A 19,281-nucleotide genomic window follows, 5' to 3' on the forward strand; every position below is an offset into this window, starting at 1 on the left:
TCTAAAATTCCCGGTGTAAACCTTCCCCAAATCAGGAGATGGATGCACTGTTATTGATAGGCTCTTAGGTTTCTGTGAATCCTGTGTTTTACCTGTACTTTATGTCTAATATAATTTTTTCCTAAAAAATTTCCACAAAAAACTACATAAAAAAATTAACTGTAACAATCGGAAGAAATAAGGTCACAATAACTAATCAAGGAAACTTTTTTGGGAGCACCATTTAACCTGAAGGGTAAATGATGCAAAGTCAGATTACCGTGATCTGAAACAAGGATAAGGTTCAGGCATCGATGCAAGTTCAGCTCTTTCAGACCATCCATCAGCATGCCAACCATGTTGTCAACCCTCTGCAAGGCTCTGATGACCTACGAAAGGGAAGGGATTTCATGTGATGGATTCCATACTAATGGTTATTTCTACATAAAACTATCTCTGTTAATACAGGGAAAGTTCAGTGGATGCAACTATTATGATGAACTGATTTACATTAGGCTAAGCCAGGGCAGGTAAGGCAATGCCCATTAAGAGAGAAAGGGCCAAAAGAAAAGTGTGGGGGGGTGCAAATCCCACACATGCTCAGTTATAAATATTGGGAATGACACCAGAGGATCTGATTGTCTAACCTGTCAAAGATGTTAAAATTATTCATGAAATGCTTTTTACAGATCTTATATTGTATTTGATTTTTAAAATTACAAGGAATACAACTCATTATTTCCTTATAAATTATATGTATATTGAATATGTTTTATCGCAAGGACACAGAAGAGCAAATGGTTTTAGCAACTTGCTTAACCTGCTTTTCTGCTCTCCTTGCAAAACCACCTTAGGAAAATTCTTGGCAGTTCTACATGTGTTTTCTGTTGTGCATCAAATCTGTCTTGTCTCTATGGTCAATTAATTTCACTGTAATATGAAACAAGCTCCCTCAATGCAGTCTTTCATTTGCTTAAAGCTACCCAAGTAATTCAAATTGGATTTTTTAGTATTAAAATAAAGTGGGTTCCAATGTGCCATTAGAATTTAAAAGAGGTTACACATTGGTAACTGTAATATAAAAAGCAATGGCTCAATCTTGAATGCAGATGAATCAGAAAAGTAGTACTTTGGCAAATCTTCAGTGAAATTAGAAAAGGCAGCACTAATGTTACAATTCCTATGATCTGATAATCAGACAATTACAAAATGATCCTTAGACTTATTTGTAGCCAAACTGACCTGGACAGGACACTAAGTTCCCTTAGTGAATGAATAAAAATTACACTATCATCTGGCCAATTGTCAAACCGACATAACACCAACAAGAAGCTTTTCCCCTTCACTGATGATAATATGGTTGCGTTGTCTGCCATGCGTCTTCCTTACCCCACGTCTAAGGACCATTTTGCTTAGTTGAAGGACAGAAGCAAAGCAAGGACACATGGAATTACTAAGTACATTGGAGCTGCTACAGATGGATTTTGATGGAAAGATCTAGAGAGTAAATACAGCCCTAGGTTGAGGGTCAACTTCCCCCTCTCTTCACGCTCTTTTAGCTGACAAGATGGCCCCCAAAAGAACCTATGCTCTAAGGGGGCAAATTTGGAGTAAACCCGGGGAAAGGGAAATCAGGAGAAGATGGATTAAGCAAGTGTTTTAAACTCAAGTGCGAAAAATGAGCTTATGTTCTCCCCTCCTGCTGGTGCTGAAGCAAGAATTTAGAGCAAGTAGCACTCTCAAAACCAGAGCTCGCAACAGACACATGAAGATGGGCTCTGCTCTAGACTCTGAACTAAAGAGCCCTTGAGGCTCACAACGATTCAGCTTGGGGGTAAAATTCTAGCTATTCCTAGTCTTTCATCTCCTAGAGTCACATGGGGAAAAAGATAACAAAGAGTCTGAGATTAGGGACTGGCTACACTGATTCTCCTTTCCTCGGCACTAACAATACTCACAGATCCTTACTTCCTGTTTCTTTTCAGATCTCAGGTGACAGATAAAATATACATCATAAGGAAAGTCGGCTTAGAGATACAAAGAAAGAAGCTCAAGTCATTTTCTGTTCTAATGCTTCCTCTGCTCCAAGATACAAAAATCATATGGCCACACAAACAATGAAAGCAGTATTTGATCTTTTAAAGCACTGGACAGATTACAACATAGCCAGGAGTGAGCTAAGCTCCTTCAAGAGTGTCAGGTCAAATACACAGACAACCTTAGTCCATGAGCTGTTTCCCCATCTCTAGCTTCCTAGCAACTGCTCAATAAAACCACATTAATTTCAAATTCTCTATAGTTTTGACAAAATTTCCCATTTTTTGATGCCCAGGCTCTGTTGTGAACATGAGCTCAGAGATTAGAGATATATCTCCTAGGGTAGAGAGGTCACTGGAGGCTTCTTGTGGCATCTGACTAATTCTCTTTTTATAAATAGAAAATTAGAGTTTTTCCCATTTATAACATTTCCAAAGACCCCTTACTTTTTAGGTTGATGTAGGGAGAAACGGAGTGGATAAAGGCTTTGGAATTGAGAATATGGAACTTACCCTCAGTTTGAGTTGGCACTGTCGAAAGTACAGACAAGACAAATTCTCCCTACCATTATTTTTATGAAAGGTCATCCTCTGGTTTAGTAAAATTGTGTTTACTACTCATTCCAGAATCATGGAATCTTAGAGACTGGTCTAGAAACCTGCTTCAAAGCAAGGTTTAGTTAGAAGCAATCACTGATAAAACAATACTTACTTCACTGCTGACCGGTCCATATGAATGACCTGAAGAATCTGGTTCTTCTAAATACAGAGTGTAAAAGTGTGGTCTAAATCAAACAGCATCAAAATGTAATATTTTATAAACACATTGTAAAACAGAACGGAAAAAATAACAATTGATAGTGAGTCTACAACACGGCGCCTCGGTAGCTCAGTGGGTTAAGCCTCTGCCTTCAGCTCAGGTCATGATCTCAGGGTCCTGGGCTCGAGTCCCCGAACTGGGCTCTCTGCTCAGCAGGGAGCCTGCTTCCCCCACCACCCGCCTGTCTCTCTGTCTACTTGTGATCTCTCTCTCTCTGTCAAATAAATTTAAAAAATCTTTTAAAAAAATAAATAATAAAAAATAAAAAGTCTACAACACTGGGATAACATTTCTAAACTTGCTGAGAAATTATTTACAGGTTTGGAGTTCTTCAAAATGCTCCATAAAAAGAGTTTATTTGGATACAAAATGCCAGAGACAAGTGCAAAGTCTTCCTGCTGCTCATTTTAAAATATTGTGTAATTTCTATAAAACAAAGGAGTATTTCCCATAGAAATTAGGCCTCTACATACCTTTCATCTTTAGGAAGCTGCAACCACTTAAGAATAGTTAAAATCCTTTCTTCAAAAGGTATTGAGCTAAAATTAAGAACAAGCAAAATGAAACAATTTATGACAATTGTTGAGTTTAAAATACCAGTGATTTTCTTATGCAAAATAGCACTGAAAGACTCAAACAATCCCATGCGTTAACTGTGTTTGAACCAATGCAGAAGTTTTATTTGAAAACTCAATAAAGGAACAAAGGTTAAGCTTTACACATAATTACACAAATTAATTCCTTAGCCCATCTTAATATAAGCTATGCTCAGACTCAACTAAAACAAAGTCTGTTCTATAGAAATGCTTCACTCAGCAATGCAAAAGGAAAATAGAACATTTTTTTTTTTTTAATTGGAGAGGCTGGGGGCACCTGGGTGGCTCAGTCATTAAGCATCTGCCTTCAGCTCTGGTCATGATCCCAGGGTCCTGGGATCAAGCCCCGCATTGGGCTCCTTGCTCAGTGGGAAGCCTGCTTTTCCCTCTCCCACTCCCCCTGCTTGTGTTCCCTCTCTCTTGCTGTGTCTCTGTCAAATAAATAAATAAAATCTTTAAAAAAAGAATTGGGGGCGGGGTGTGCCTGGGTGGCTCAGTGGGTTAAGCCACTGCCTTCAGCTGGGGTCATGATCTCAGGGTCCTGGGATTGAGACTTGCATCAGGCTCTCTGCTCAGCAGGGAGCCTTCTTCCCTCCCCCCCCCACCTCTCTGCCTAGTTGTGATCTCTGTCAAATAAATAAATAAAATTAAAAAAAAAAAAGAAAGAAAGAATTGGGGAGGCTGTAGGGGCACCTGGGGGGTGCAGTCTGTTAAGCGTATGACTCTCGATTTTGGCTCAGCCATGATGTCAGGGACATGAGACCAAGTCCCGTGTTTGGCTCCTCACTGTGTGAGAAGTCTGCTTGAGATTCTCTCTTTCCCTTTCCCTCTGCACCTCCCCCGGCTCACACATTCTCTTTCTCTCTCAAATAAGTAAATTTTTAAGGGGAAAAACAAACAAATAAATAAATAAATATTTGCTTCTTGTATCTACTCAAGGATGTTATTCCTGTATCTGAGAAGAGCAATTGCTACCAGGTGAATGACCTGTGTGTGGATACATTCTATAAAGCATACCTCTTCGACAGCTCACTTGCTCATGATTCTTAAAAAGCCACAGTCACCACAACTTCCTATTTTATTCCTGCCCAAGGATCTGAATGCAAACTCCAACATGCACCAGCACTTCTTAGAAAACCTCTACAAAAAACTCAGCCTAGTTTTGCTGTCCATCCATCTATCTAAAACTTACATACCCTCCATCTAAAAGGTAATTGAGATAGGGCGCCTGGGTGGCTCAGTGGGTTAAGCCACTGCCTTTGGCTCAGTCATGCTCTCAGGGTCCTGGGATCAAGTCCCGCATCGGGCTCTCTGCTCAGCAGGGAGCCTGCTTCCTCCTCTCTCTCTCTGTCTGCCTCTCTGCCTACTTGTGATCTCTCTGTCAAATAAATGAATAAAATCTTTAAAAAAAAAATAAAAGGTAATTGAGATAGAGTTCTTATTCTGACTGTTCTCATGTTTCAGCTAACACATCACAGAAATGCTGGAACTTAGCACTTGATAAAAAGGAGAAGCTGAGATTTAGAACAAATGAGCTGTTCTGAAAAAAGTGTGTGTGTACATACCCATTATACATTATATAGATGTCTGGGAGAACTCCATTAATTTTCACATCTGATCCTGGCCAAAAAAAGGTGCCACTTCTCAGTCCTTGATATTTCGTGGTGAGCCAAATCTGGGGAAGAGAGTGAACGCAAGTCAGAAAACTATACAACTGTGCATCTGTTAGGCAAGTATGTGTTCATGGGACATCATTCCCCCCAAGTGCTACAGGATTTCTGAAGTGAAGGAGCTTCAGCAGTGAGACTACAGAATAATCAATAGGACACTGGACAGCAGCAACATGAAATGAAATAGAGAGCACTTAGCCTAAAAAATATAGACACCATCAGGTGGAAACCTCTGCAACTTTCAGAGCCCTAGCCTTTGATTTTAACAGGCTCCCCTTGCAAGAAAAAAATATTCCCAAACACACATGTGTTTAATTTGTTGACATTTTTATTATGTGACTAACACATATTAAGCACCTCCTGCCAATTACAATTCTAAATAGTATCCCCAGAAGCATCCCAATTATTAATTTGGTTAATCCTCACAATAACCCCCTGAGGTAGTTAACGGTATCACCTACAGTATAAATATAGGAAAACTGAGCCACTGAAAGAATAATTTGCCCAAAGTCACATAGTTTCAAATATCAGCACTAAAATATGAATTTATACCTTGCAAATTAAACATCATGCTTTTTTTTCCTTCTAAGAGGAATATTGAGACTATCCAAAAAGACCCCACAGAATTTTTGTGGCAGTTTTTTAAAAATACAAAGAACACATATAGATCATGGCCGGAAAGAATCTTCTCAGCATATACAAATGAAGTCAGAGTTTACCTCCTTCAGTAATAGTTTTGTATGGATCAAAATATGGCCCCCAGACTACAGCTACAAACTACTGGTACAAGAAGGTAGAATTAAGCAGAAAAGAAAAAAAGCTCAGAATTTCCCCAACCCGACTATGAAATAAAACTACACCCACTGCACAATGATACAAGATTTAGGATTATCAGCATTCCCCTTCATGTACAAAAGGATGGCCACAGACAGGATCAATGAAATAGGTTATTAAAAGCTCTAGGGAATCTGTTATTTTACTCTGATTGAAAGAGATGAGAATAATTTAAAAAACAAACTATTTTAGTAGCTAAAACAAACAAACAACTCACTGGTTCTCCTTTGTACCACGCAGGATTAAATTTCTCCTTACTTTTAAGTGCAAAGAAAGCGTTAATTTTGGGATCATATATTTTATTGTCAATTATGCCATGGGATTCTGGATAAAGTCCCTAAAAAATAGAAAAACAGGATTTATGCAACTTGTGAGGGTTTTTTTTTCATTTTTTATTTTTTATTAACATATAATGTATTATTAGCCCAAGGGGTACAGGTCTGTGAATCGCCAGGTTTACATACTTCACAGCACTCACCATAGCACATACCCTCCCCAATGTCCATAACCCCACCACCCTCAAGTTGTCAGTTTTTTAACATGAAATAAAGTTCAAGAACGAAAGCATCGAAGAGAAAACAGGTAACTGAAGCTGCAAGAAACTTAACGTAGTTTAAGGAGAGAAGAACAAAACAATGTGACTGTCAAAACACAACCAACCACTCAAGATTTTATAACATTTTAAATTATGTAACAGGAGAAATTAAGTTAGGAATGTTATGGATGAGGAGCTATATAAATAGGCAGCCTCCCCAATTTTTTAAAAAGATTTTATTTTTATGTATTTATTTATTTGAGAAAGACAGTGTGCAAGTGGCGGGGGAGGAGCGGAGGAGAGGGGCCGGCAGACTCCACACTGAGCCGCGCCCAATGTGACCCGGATTTCATAACCCTGAGATCACAACCTGGGCCAAAACCAAGAGTCAAATGGTTAACCAACTGAGCCATCCAGGCACCCCTACAGCATCCCCAATTTTTAAAAAAAGTGTCCTCTTTTCCTTTTGCATTGCTGAGTAAAGCATTTCTGTAGAACAAACTTTTAGTTGACTCTGAGCATAGACTTGTATTAATGCAGGCTAAAGAATTAATTTCCAGGCTTCAACCATAATGCCTAATGAATCTGACTATTTTTCTGGACTCCAATTAAACTGGGAAACTTTGAAACAAAAACAGGGCTGCAATCCTATGAAGAGTCAGACAAACTGGATTGTTTAAACTTATACATCAAGGTGATCGGAAAGACAAGTTGAGAACCCATAAATGTAGGACAAATTTGTACAAATAGAGCAAGCTTCAAAACTATAAGAAGAAACAAGACACAAAAATTGGAGAAGCTTAAACTGAAAGGAAACCAAGAAGAGTCTTTAGTCACTTCTTTTCATGATGGAAAAACTGAGACCAGAAGGTAAAGTGACCTTCCCCAAATTAACAGATAATTAGTGGCAAAGACTAGGTTTCCTCGCTTAACCACATATTGGAAAACAAGTGATCTGATGTCTAATTATTGGCTCAAAAAATGGAACTTTTACACCTCTCTTCTGTGAACATACAAAAGTTGAAACTTGGAGCTTACCGTGACAATGCTGTAGTGATTGGGAAAAGTTTTTGTTGGATATACTGGTCTCAGGTTTTTGGCGTATGTTCCACAGTTTTCTATAAGGGAAACAAATTAAAGATTGTTATTAAATGCAACTGACAATCTGTTTACTTCATCTAGCTTTCCTGCCAAATAAGTCTAAACAGCTTTAAAAAAATAACCCCGGAGGGATTTATAACCATATAAAAATTTAGAGTTAATTATAAAGCAACACTGTAGAATCAAATTCAATGTTAAGAGTTAATTTTTCTCAAAAAAATAAAGAATAATGTTTTTCTGAAAATAAATAAATTAAAAAAATATTGAACAAAATAATTAAGCCAATGAAAGAATTATCCCATATTTATCAATAACATAAAGTTCCAGAAGGAGCATGTACAATAATGACACCTACTATAGCTCTGTCCGATATTACTTAGTGGTCATATACCTAAGTTATAAGAGGTAGTTAAAAAAAAAAAAAAAAAACAAACCCTGCACTGATGCCAAAATCTGCAAAATTAAAACAAGGCTGAAGCAACAGCTGAGGGGGACAGTGTCCCAGTGTGAAAATCCAGAACCAGCTATGTCTGGACAAACTCAACACAACTCTAAAGACAAAAGGCATCTTCTGGCTTCATGCTAGAGAAAGCACAGAAGCCAGCCTGCTCTGGATTTAGCCTTGGTGTTATACTCATGGTGTCATGCTCCTTTTCTCCGGCCTCTACTACTGAGAAAAAAAACCACAAAAACTAATGATTCTAGCATTTCAATAAATCACTGCTGAAAATGTTCCTCAAATTAGCAAGTGTCTATCTATCTCAATGCCTTCCAAACAGTGCAGAATTACAGGGTATGTCCCCTAAGTATCCAAAGCTAGGGCTTAGGCTGACTGTGTGCTGGTTCCTTTTAAAACTTCACATATAGTACCCACAACTCCTTAATTCTGAACCCGGGATGCCATCTTTGGTGCCATGGAAACAAAAAGACCCCTTAAGGGTCACAAAGGACCAGATTCAAGCCTCAAAGCCCTTGGGCCTAACTGCTAAGAACAGAGCCTTCCTTGACCGTGACTGCTTTTTTGCTAAAAATTTTTTTTCATGTCAATGACTATTTACAAAAATTATTCTCTTCTAGGTAGAAATTAAAAAGAGACATGTTTTAAAAGTTTCCCAAAATTATTTTGGTTCATCATAAAAGAAGTAAAATAAATGCACATGTGTAATTACTGAGAGTGATTTTCATATTTAAACTAATCTCATATACTCAAGGCTAATGAATAGTATTTTAGAGTTCCAGAACACTAAAATCACTATATTAACTTCTACTTCAGCCTCACGTTACACTGTAACTACTTAACTTCTCATCACTGAGAATGAGCAAAGTTCTACAGCTTTTATGCCCATATGCATTTTTTTTCCTTTCTCAATAAGCAGTGATGATACAAATGATACCCATATAACTGGGGCTTAATGTGATTTAAAACTTGAGCATTAATATTAAGACCACTCTACTACTGCATCAATAACTTACAGAATAGTCATTCAATTAAGGCCTTGTATGAGGCAAAGAAATTGGAAGGATGCTACAAGATACTCTAGGATAACTAGCAAATATTCTACACTACTAGAATCATATCAGAAATACTTTCAGTTTTGAAAATTCCATTTTAAGATGTAATAAATATCAAATAAATGATTTTTCCACAAAAGGAATGCAAAATTCTAAGAAAAAATACATACATACATACAGGTATCTATAGTGTGTGTGTGTGTGTGTGTGTGTATAAACTGTATTACCTTAGAAGTATTTAAAAGGCAGCTTCAAAGTAATTATAATATTGGAGACTAATTCCTTATCATCAGGTTCAACTACTTCATCATAGTGATGTTTGGTAAAACACATTCTGCCAGTATTTTTCCAAAGAAAGCCCGCATCCCTAGTCTATCTCACTGAAACAGTGACACTCCCAATAGCGAACTCTGAAGTTACTCACTTAGTTTGCTAATAACAGGAAGAAGGCCACCCCAGGTGTGTAAATATTCTGCCCTGAAGCCATCCAAGGAAAATAAGAGGGTCGGAGGCATTTCAAACCTGGATAATGAGAAAGGGAAAAAAAAAAAAATGTTTAAAAAAGCAGATGGAAGACACACATCCAGTGAAGGTTCTTTTCCTCCCTTGGCACAGGTCCAGTGAAGATTTCTCACTTAGGTCAGCCTGTGATCTAAAGGAGACTAACGTGCTCAGCAAGCATCCTTATAAAGGAGATTTCACATTGATATGCAATATACATGCTTTTACATTTCATTATCTGTATGATATAAACATATATCATCAAATAGGATTTCTCAAGCACTCAGACCATGTTGAACCACTATATGGACACTAGCATTCACAGTCCCTGCTATTCCAAAAGCTGGACCAAATGCTACTAAAATATAATAATATTTTCCCAGTTTGCAGAATGCTAATAAATAGCATTCTCTAAATTACGTTTTTGTTTCCAGTAAGTTTTTTCCTGAACAACCACTTTCTGATATCATCTCTATGTGAATCTGCTAGATGGTAGCTCATATCACATAAACTATATATAAAATTTAGTTTTTGAATTTACTATATTGAAAAGACAGTACTATTTAGTAGAGATGTTTGAAATGTATTCATTACTTTTTAATAAATAAACAACAAGGAAATGACCCAAAGCTAGGAATAAACAATGAGGGTATGTGCGCGTGCACACATGCACACACACACACACACACACACACACACAATGCACATGGTGTGGAAATCCAAAGGAGGAGAAACATTTACAGTGATGTGCTCAGTCAAGGAGAGCTATGAGCAGCTGTTACACGGCCAAACCAGAACAAGCATGGTTCAGAACTTCCAAACTTATAATAATACCTGGTGGACGACAGGAGAGTTATAGATCACAGGCTAAACATAAAAGAACTTCCCACTTAAAGTTTACTGAGTAATTTAAAATTTGACAGTAAATGCCTAACTTTGCCTTGCCTTTTTTCAATTCTACCTCCTCCTCAGCTTACCCTCACACACAAACGCAAAAGGAAAAAGAAAAAAAAATTGGTATGTAATTTCCACTAACTCATGTTTGCACCATAGCTCAGTTAGAAGATTCCAGAATCAGATGCATAGGGTCTCAATGGCCCATCACTGTATAAAATCATTTGTATTCACTCAACATAAAACACAAACTGCTCACTGTGCCACCAGGTAAATACTTCTAGTATCATAACACAGGTTCCTAATTACGATCTCATTGTAAAGAAAGGGATAGTTACATTTCCACTAAAAGGATCAATATTACAACTGAAAAATCATGATCAGTATGTAGAAGGAAAAGATTCAAAATTCACTGAATTTAAATTTTCCAATAAATCTTGGACTTAAAGGACAGCACAAAGTACAAGAGAGGTCCCTTTGAAAAAAGTCTCTTCTACTGTAATTTTTTGGTTTGGGTTTAGTTTTTGCTGCAGCTACTACTATTGTTTTAAACAAAAAAGTACTCTCTCATCCAAAAGAAAAGAATACACATCCTATAAAGCAAAAATAAATTATATACACCAAAAAAATAAGCTAAAGCACAGCTTTAAAAATTGTAATAGTTTGGAAAAAAATGATGACTTTAAAAAGGTAAAAATGTATTTCTGAAGATGAATAATTCAAATTATACGAGGTAAGAGATCTCAAGTAGAGCAGAGATAAATGTTTGTAACATCTTCATAAAATCCCCCCTCCCATGAATTGCACACAAATTTTTCTGATGGCCTAGCATACATAAGGTACTGTGCAAAATACTTTAAAGGCAAAAAGAACCAAAATGAATTATAAAAATTATGCAACATTCTCTCACAGATACATTGCTTATCCCTCTAATTTATAAGTGAACCAAAATACAAAAAATTAAAAGAAAACTAAGAAAAGAACTAAAAGTTTTCTTAGAAAACTAAGAAAAGTAATTTGCTACAGATTTAACTCTCAAAGCTACAAATGGAAGTAAAGGGTCTTCCTTCCTAAGGAGAAAGACAAAAGATTTTCACTCACTGCTCATGAACACTACAGACTAAATAGTCAACAGCCTCTCTTTTTTCTGTTAGCTTCTGGAAGGGGAGGTCATTCCATAATTAACTCTATACCACCAGTGCCCAACACAAGGCCTGACTAAAAATACCATTTAATGAACCAATGATTGGTTATTATTTTTATCTTTTCAATTTGGAAAGAGAAAAAAAATAGTACCTCAGAAAAATAGTATTTTAGAACATCATCTTACCCTGCTGGACACTCTGGCTCATTAATGTTCTCACATGTTTCTTCTACCCAACTTTTCTCTCCTAAAATATTTTCAAGAAATAAGACAAGTTGAACACACTGAAGAGTACCAATGATTGTGATGCTGGGAGACATTATGAAAGGGTCCAAAACCAAAATGTTAACAGATATATAGATAATATGGGGCATGGTTCTAGGAAAATAAAACAAATACAGAAAGTTACACTGTTTCATAGTAAGAGTTAGTTTATATCAGAAAGAAAAAAATGTGTAATTGTAAGACTAAAACATATTACTATATTCGTGAGAACCAAGAGGCATCTTTTTCACTCTTGAGTTGTTAATATTTTCAGGCAAAATTTACAAGCCTCCTTTTTTTTTTAAGATTTTATTTATTTATTTGACAGAGAGAGATCACAGGCTCCTTGCTGAGCAGAGAGCCCAATGTGGGGCTCGATCCCAGGACCCTGAGATCATGACCTGAGCCGAAGGCAGAGGCTTACCCCACTGAGCCAGCCACCCAGGTGCCCCTACAAGCCTCCTTTTATCCACCCAACAACATCTTCTAGTACTAAATTCTCGATATCATAGTTCCTCTCATATCAATTGCAAAGAACTCTGGGACAAAACATCAGCATATCATCAGTTTACATAATATCCTATGACCCTGGGCTGTAATTTCACATCTATTCTTTCAACACGTGGCAGACACTGTCTTCATTCACTATGAGGGCACCTGGGACACGGAAGTCAGCCAGGACAGCAAAAGACATCTTTCCATAAGGCAGCATGAAATATGGAGCTGATGTCAAAATAACATGAAGGGGGCGGTAGCAGGAGAGGGAGTGACTATGGCTAGAACATGATTTGCTGAGCGTAGACAGCAGTCATTCTTTCCCCGACGGATGGGTAAAAAATTCACTGTGTACTTTCTTTACTCAGATGTGTTTGAATCTTTCCTTGGTAAAATGTTTTTTTAAATATTTTTTCAGCCAACATAGTTGATCCCTAGGTAAGACTCATAGTGTAAAAAATGACCCCTCTGCAAAACCCCACCACCACTGAGGAGGAGAGCGGGCTGCCGTGGAACAAGGTGGGTATGTGGAGAGCTGACCTCGGCACACGGCGCTATAGTTGATACAGCAGTCGCCCTTGTCCCTGCAGTCATCGGAACAGGAGCAAAGGCTTCTGGACAACCTTTTCTCACCACATCTGAATTTGCTGCAAGTCCATATACGTTCTAGAAACAAACAACAAAATACAAGTTACGGTCCCAATTCAACACATCTGACATGGACCCCGACTTGTTCTCTTCCGGAGCAGGATCCACAAGACACCATGAACACTTTCATAATTCGTAGTTCCTCACAGAGCCTGCCACTGCAGTGGTCGAGCTGAACGAAGAGACAGAAAACATGCAAGAAACAATTGCTATTATGTTGCTAAAAAGAACAGAATTTCATCATTTTAAAACATGGACAAACATTATTAACATATAATTCAGGCTTTTTCCTCCAACCACCTTCAGGGTTCTCAAAATTTAATCTGAACCTAGCCCGTTCTCATTTAAATATTAAATATGCAAGTCATATGTAGAGAAATCCAAATCAAACTGAGAACATTTCCATATTCTGATTATTTTATTTTGAAGTATAAGCAGACACGTAAGTACACTGAAACTAATGTGACATTCTGTGTCAACTCTACACTTCAATAAAAAGAAGTAGATGTCTAGGAATTCTTGTTTTAATGAGCACACATTGAAAATATTCATATATTTCAAGCAGCCTTTTGACGTTAGTTTAAGTGCAAATTAGATTATACTGGCTTTCAGCATACGTTAAAACGAGGCATGGTTTGGCTAGCCATAAAGGGTTGAATAAGGCAAAACTGGTAATTTTTTTTCTCTAAGGAAATACAAAAGCCAAAATTTTAAAAATCTCGAATGAGTTAGATAAATCCCATACCTAAAAGATGCAGAACTTATGTCTGATCTTTTACTAATGTCCATGGCCCCTTCTTTTTCCCTGCATATTTTTATTTACCTGGTTCTATACATGTCTCCTGGTAATCCAGACAGCAGTTTCCAAGGTCAACGCAAGCAACATCACAGCGGCAATTCCCAAATGTCCTCTCAAAGCAACGACCTTTGCAACTTTTAACTGAAAATAGTGAAAACTGCATTAGAGCTTTCAGATCACAGAAGCACAAAGCAATCAACTGACAGACTTAAGATAGATTCAAATCCTACCTGACAGAACACGGATGGTGTAATAAAGGCACCCAAGAATCTTTTCAGAAATACACACAGAAAGTGGCACAAAGAAAAGGCACAGTTTTGATTTTATCTCTTGTCATAGAGAAATAGAACTTTTAAAACTGATTACAAACCCGACTGGGGCTTATAAGACTTAAATCCTTATGGCACGGTAAAGAAAAGTCAGGACTTGTGCTGAATGTTTTATGCTCAGAAAAGATTGGCTTAGACAGCAATAACGTTCTCTAAAATTTTGTATGTAAGGTTAAGATTTTAAAAACGACTCTCTGAATATTTCAGAAAGAGAAAGAATGCCTGACATACCCCACCCCCAGTCTTGGTTTATAAAAGAAGTAATGTAATGTCCCTATGCAAGCTTTCTGCTGGAGTGACCCTCCCCATCACCTAAAACACCCATTTAGCCTTTAGGCCCAGCCTAATGCATGAACTCCCCAGTCAAGGTATGATTTCCTTTTTTTAAGCTTTTATAAAACCTTGTTCTTCCCCCACCCTCCCCCACCCCCGTCACTTCCTTCCATCTGAACTAGGGCATATGGTTAATAGCCTGGTCTCACACTAGACTCCCAGCTTCCTAAGGACAAAGACCAGTATACTGTGTATACTGTGCATACTGTGTCCCAGCAGCCCACAAGATGCTGGGCTATAGTTGGTACTAGCAAGTTTCTGTTAAAACGGATACATGGAAGGAAGACTTTTTATTAAAAACAGTGATTTTATGTTATAACTGTTTACTACATACTTGGAAAAAGCTAGGTTTTCATTAGATTACTAAAATCCACTTGTAAGATAATACAAATCCAACAGAAAAAAGCAATAATCCTAGCTCCTGACCACCAAGTCCCACGATTTTAAAAGCCGTGAGGACACGTAACAGTAAGTTTCGGGTTGCCCAGTGACACTGAATGGTTACCTAGTAACCCCGCCAGGACTGCTTCAGAGACTAACTCCCTGGGGAAAGAGTGTCCTCGGAGTCCCTGGAGAGAGGCAGGGAGAGGGCTCCATGGGCCCAGCACCAGAATCTTTAGGCCATTATTTGCTTGTTTGTTTGAATTTTTTTGTTGTTGTTTTGGGGTTTTCTCTTTGTTTGGTTGACTTTTTTTGGTCCAAGCCCGTCTTTGTTGTTTTAGGATACAGTTTTGCAAATAAGTAAAATTTTATATGGCGAATTCAATGAAAGAGCTTCAAGAAGGCTCAAACCAGCATCAGGTCCGCCATAACTATGGACCCACAGATTAGGATAGAATGCTTTTCTCAAATACACAAGTCTAAATAGCAATACACATACACACAAGCATGTGTGCATGTGAATTCCTGTAGTAATTACCTTCTTTGGCACAGCTTGGTTTCAACCCAAATATACAACCAAGGATTGTTGTTAACACACAGACTGACAATACCTGCAGAGAGAAAAAAAAAATTATATGGCTTCAAACCCTTTTATTTCATCAAATGTTTCTGAAGTTGCTGGTGCTGCTGTTTCCTGATGTCAGGTCACACGGATGTCTGTGCTTTGTGAAAATTCAAACTCCACACCTAGGCTTTGTGCATTTTTCTTTATGTATGTTATACTTCAAGAAAAAGTTTACTTAAGTGTTAGCAAACGAATCTATGCCATCAAAGATGAATGCTTCCAGAAACTTCCCAGTGAATGCAAATGAATCCAGTCAGAATTTGGAAATAATTAAGGGAAGGAGAGAAAAAAACAATCTATTTAGAGGTTCATTTTCTTAATTCTTTCTTAATTCTTCATTTTTTCTTCATTCTTTCTTATTTGTTAATCCACGAAAGGCAATATGAGACTAATAGATGCCTCTTTTACATAATTTAACTACACAAACCTAAACAATATCCTAACATGCCCCATGCCGCACAGCACCTTGTGGGAACAGGCACTACTAGACAGGACTGGGCACCTGCACTGTGGGCCCAAACGTTACCACACACTGGTTGTGTAACTTGGGGGAGATCATGAACATGCTCTAGATATCAGATTACTCCCCTATACAACTAAAGGGCTAGACTATATGGATCTCTAAAAATCTTTTCAGCTCTAACATTTTGCCACTTTCTCATTCTCCACTCTTGGGGCCGTTGGCATTTTAAGAGAGATAGATACACCAGAAAGAATTTTTACTTGAGAATTAGAAAACGAGCAATCATCATCATCATCATCATCATCATCATCATCCATAGAAAAACCCTCTATATTTTTAGCAGCATGCAGTTTCCTTGACAGATCTCTGGAATCTCACTTTGCAGGAAAATCCAACAAACCACGCATTCAGTACCAACTATGTGTAAAGACTGAATTATGCACAGGAAAGAGGAAGAAATGCCTCAGGGAGCTTCTATCTGTGCGGGAAAACATAAATAAGACAGCATAAATGGCTCATATTTGGCAGGTACTAGGAGCAGCTCCCATTCCACAGTTGTTTAAAGAAGGAGAAAGGTTGCAGTGGTTGGAGAGAATGAGATCAGAGAAGGCTTCAGGGAGAAAAGCTTTAGCCAGGACTCTGAAAGGGGGAGATGATGGTATGATATGATAGATGATTTGATAGAGAACACTTGTAGGAGTAAGGACAGCATCAGGACAGTTCTGAAGGAAGAAATGGAAGGCAGCAAATGAACAACGAGCAGCCTACTTTGGCGAGAACAAAGAATCTGCAAAGGGGAATGAATGTAGTGACAGGTGGAGTGGTGTTTCCCCAAAGCCAAGCTAAAAAGAGATAACAGAGACCAGAGGAATGGGTAAATGGGACAAGGTGGATAGTGGGTGCAGGCTTTTATGAACTCGCTCCCCCAAATGGGACACCAAGTTTAACTGTATATGGCAGTTGCCAGGTTAAGTACTGGATACTCAGTAATAAAACAGACATGACCTTTGTCCTTGAGGTGCCTAATGTCAAGTGACTGCAAGAACTAAAGAGAAAGGAAATAATAAGTAAACTGAATTGGCAGGTCTGACTTACTTCAGAAGAAAATGAGGGAGCAAGAATATAGTGGGTCTCAGGCACCTGGGTGGCTTGGTCAGTTAAGTGCCTGCCTTTGGCTCAGGTCATGATCCCAGGGTCCTAGATAGAGTCCCACACCAGACTCCTTGCTCAGCAGGAATGCTGCTTCTCCCTCTGCCTGCCTCTCCCACATCTGTGCTTGCTCTCTCTTTCTGACAAATAAAATCCTTAAAAAAAAGGATATAGTGGGCCTCAAACACAACAGGGTCTAGGTGAAGCCTTTCCCCTAGGAAATCAAAAACCTAAGTGTATGTATACCCACTGAAATAGGGAGTCACCGAGGAAGAGGTTGGACAAACAAGTAAACAATGGCAAACAGAACGAGGTACTAGCAGAGCACTAACAGATTCCCCTAAACCTTCGATGGTGGTATAAGCAGGCACAAACATATGAAAGGTAATTTTTAAGTCTCTATCAAAAACACTAAAAACTCTTTCTGTTGGTGATGAACATATAGGGAAATGAAAAAATTGTAAAACTCATTGTATTTAGTATACTATAATTTAAAACATGGAGAATTAAAGTCTTCATGATAATAAACTTATGAAGAATGTTTGAACAGTGCTTTATCTTCTCATCATACAGCTTACAATACAGAGTAAATATCTTTTCCAGGCCTTGGCAAACCACCACATTCCTTTCCACGCTTAATTTTCCATGTTTTAGCCTTTGGACTTTTAATAATGTGAAGTATCTCCATGAGTTCCTTTAATATGAATTCTTTTTTTTTTTTTTTTAAAGATTTTATTTATTTATTTATTTGACAGAGAGAGAGAGATCACAAGTAGGCAGAGAGGCAGAAAGGTAGGCAGAGAGGGAGAAACAGGCTCCCGCCAAGCAGAGATCCTAATGTGGGGCTAGATCCCAGGACCCTGGGATCATGACCTGAGCCAAAGGCAGAGGCTTAACCCACTGAGCCACCCAGGGGCCCCCCTTTAATATGAATTCTTATGCCAGTATCCCTTGCTCTAGGACATCCTCATCCTCTCCATCATGACCACGCTCCTCACTATATCCATAAACTCACCATCACTAAGCTCCTCTGGCTGCATAGCTAGCTATAGTCTGTGGAACAGAGGCAGTGTTAACATTCCCATGGTTGGCTTTTTCTCCCAGAACCCCATTTACATGTGAACTGAATTTCACTTCTGGCATTATCACTTTTCTTTCCGTTTCTGAATTTTCACTTTCATCAGCTAATTTTCTCTTTCAACCATCCATCTGTATAAAATGTCATGTACATTTACCACCCACGGACAAGGAAGCAACACAACCACTTCCTTTGCTGTCTGTGAATGACCAACGGATGCACAGTAACAATCACTGACAGACTTTAGAAGAAGCCATGTTGGTCACTGGCCGCCATATGCATCTGTTATTTATATGGTGATTCATGGACTGAAAAAGCTAGCAGCGAAAACTGTACTCAATGCAACTCCTTACAGTCAATAAATCTTGGTAAATGAAACTTGAACCACGTTGTTGGGGGACTGGTGTTCATGAATTAAACTGTGGTAACTGAAAGTGAGCATGCCACAGGATCATGTCAATCTAGGGTCATCTGTACTGTCACAAGGGACAAGAGAATTGTCCAAGGATGCTTATTTCAAAACTGTCTTCACAACAAACACACACAAACAAAAATCAAGAAATAAGCTCATTTTAAGAAACTGGCTTAAAAAGTCAGTTTAATCTACACCATCTCAGGAGCAGCCTCAAAGATAGGCAACATCAGAAGAAGGCTGAGAGGAAGATACAAAAAAAACAACAAAACTGAGATACAGCAAGAGGAAGTTAGAAGCCCCTGGTGATGGACATCCTCAATTTTCTTGGACAAGTAAGAATACTGGGAGTGAAGAAGTCTAGCCGGGGCCCTGTAACGAGGGGCATAAGACATCCCAAGTGAAGAATGGTTGCAAATCCATGGTGCAAAGAAGACTGAGTCAACAAGAGAAGACTGCAAAGACCTTCATGCTCTGGGAGCCCAGCTGAACCTGAACTCATGATTATAAATGGTACAGGTAGCCTGGAATTTCCAAGCTGGGAGTGGAGGAATGGGACAAAAAGGTAACATGGCGTGGGGAGAAAGGAAGGCAGGGGAAACTGAGCAGAAAAGCTGACAAGAATCAAATTATGGCTGCAGAGGCTGAACAGGGTTGGGACCAGAGGGATATAAATGTGAGAA

At 38.4% G+C, this 19,281-nt stretch overlaps 1 protein-coding gene across 1 annotated transcript in view; it reads right to left on the reverse strand.

Moving 5' to 3' along the window:
• Positions 1-19,281, reverse strand: part of ENPP1 (ectonucleotide pyrophosphatase/phosphodiesterase 1) — a 72,355-nt gene that overhangs the window by 21,021 nt on the left and 32,053 nt on the right. The window contains exons 2-12 of the mRNA XM_044248774.1: positions 15,410-15,482; positions 13,853-13,969; positions 12,922-13,047; positions 11,809-11,869; positions 9,508-9,605; positions 7,509-7,588; positions 6,153-6,272; positions 4,997-5,106; positions 3,309-3,374; positions 2,728-2,800; positions 260-368 (exon numbers count right to left, since the gene is read on the reverse strand). Of these exons, the coding sequence (XP_044104709.1) occupies positions 260-368; positions 2,728-2,800; positions 3,309-3,374; positions 4,997-5,106; positions 6,153-6,272; positions 7,509-7,588; positions 9,508-9,605; positions 11,809-11,869; positions 12,922-13,047; positions 13,853-13,969; positions 15,410-15,482 (1,033 nt within the window). The remainder of the gene's footprint in view (positions 1-259; positions 369-2,727; positions 2,801-3,308; positions 3,375-4,996; positions 5,107-6,152; positions 6,273-7,508; positions 7,589-9,507; positions 9,606-11,808; positions 11,870-12,921; positions 13,048-13,852; positions 13,970-15,409; positions 15,483-19,281) is intronic.

Source organism: Neovison vison, chromosome 1 (genome assembly GCF_020171115.1).
Source record: "Neovison vison isolate M4711 chromosome 1, ASM_NN_V1, whole genome shotgun sequence".
Taxonomy (NCBI): domain Eukaryota; kingdom Metazoa; phylum Chordata; class Mammalia; order Carnivora; family Mustelidae; genus Neogale; species Neogale vison.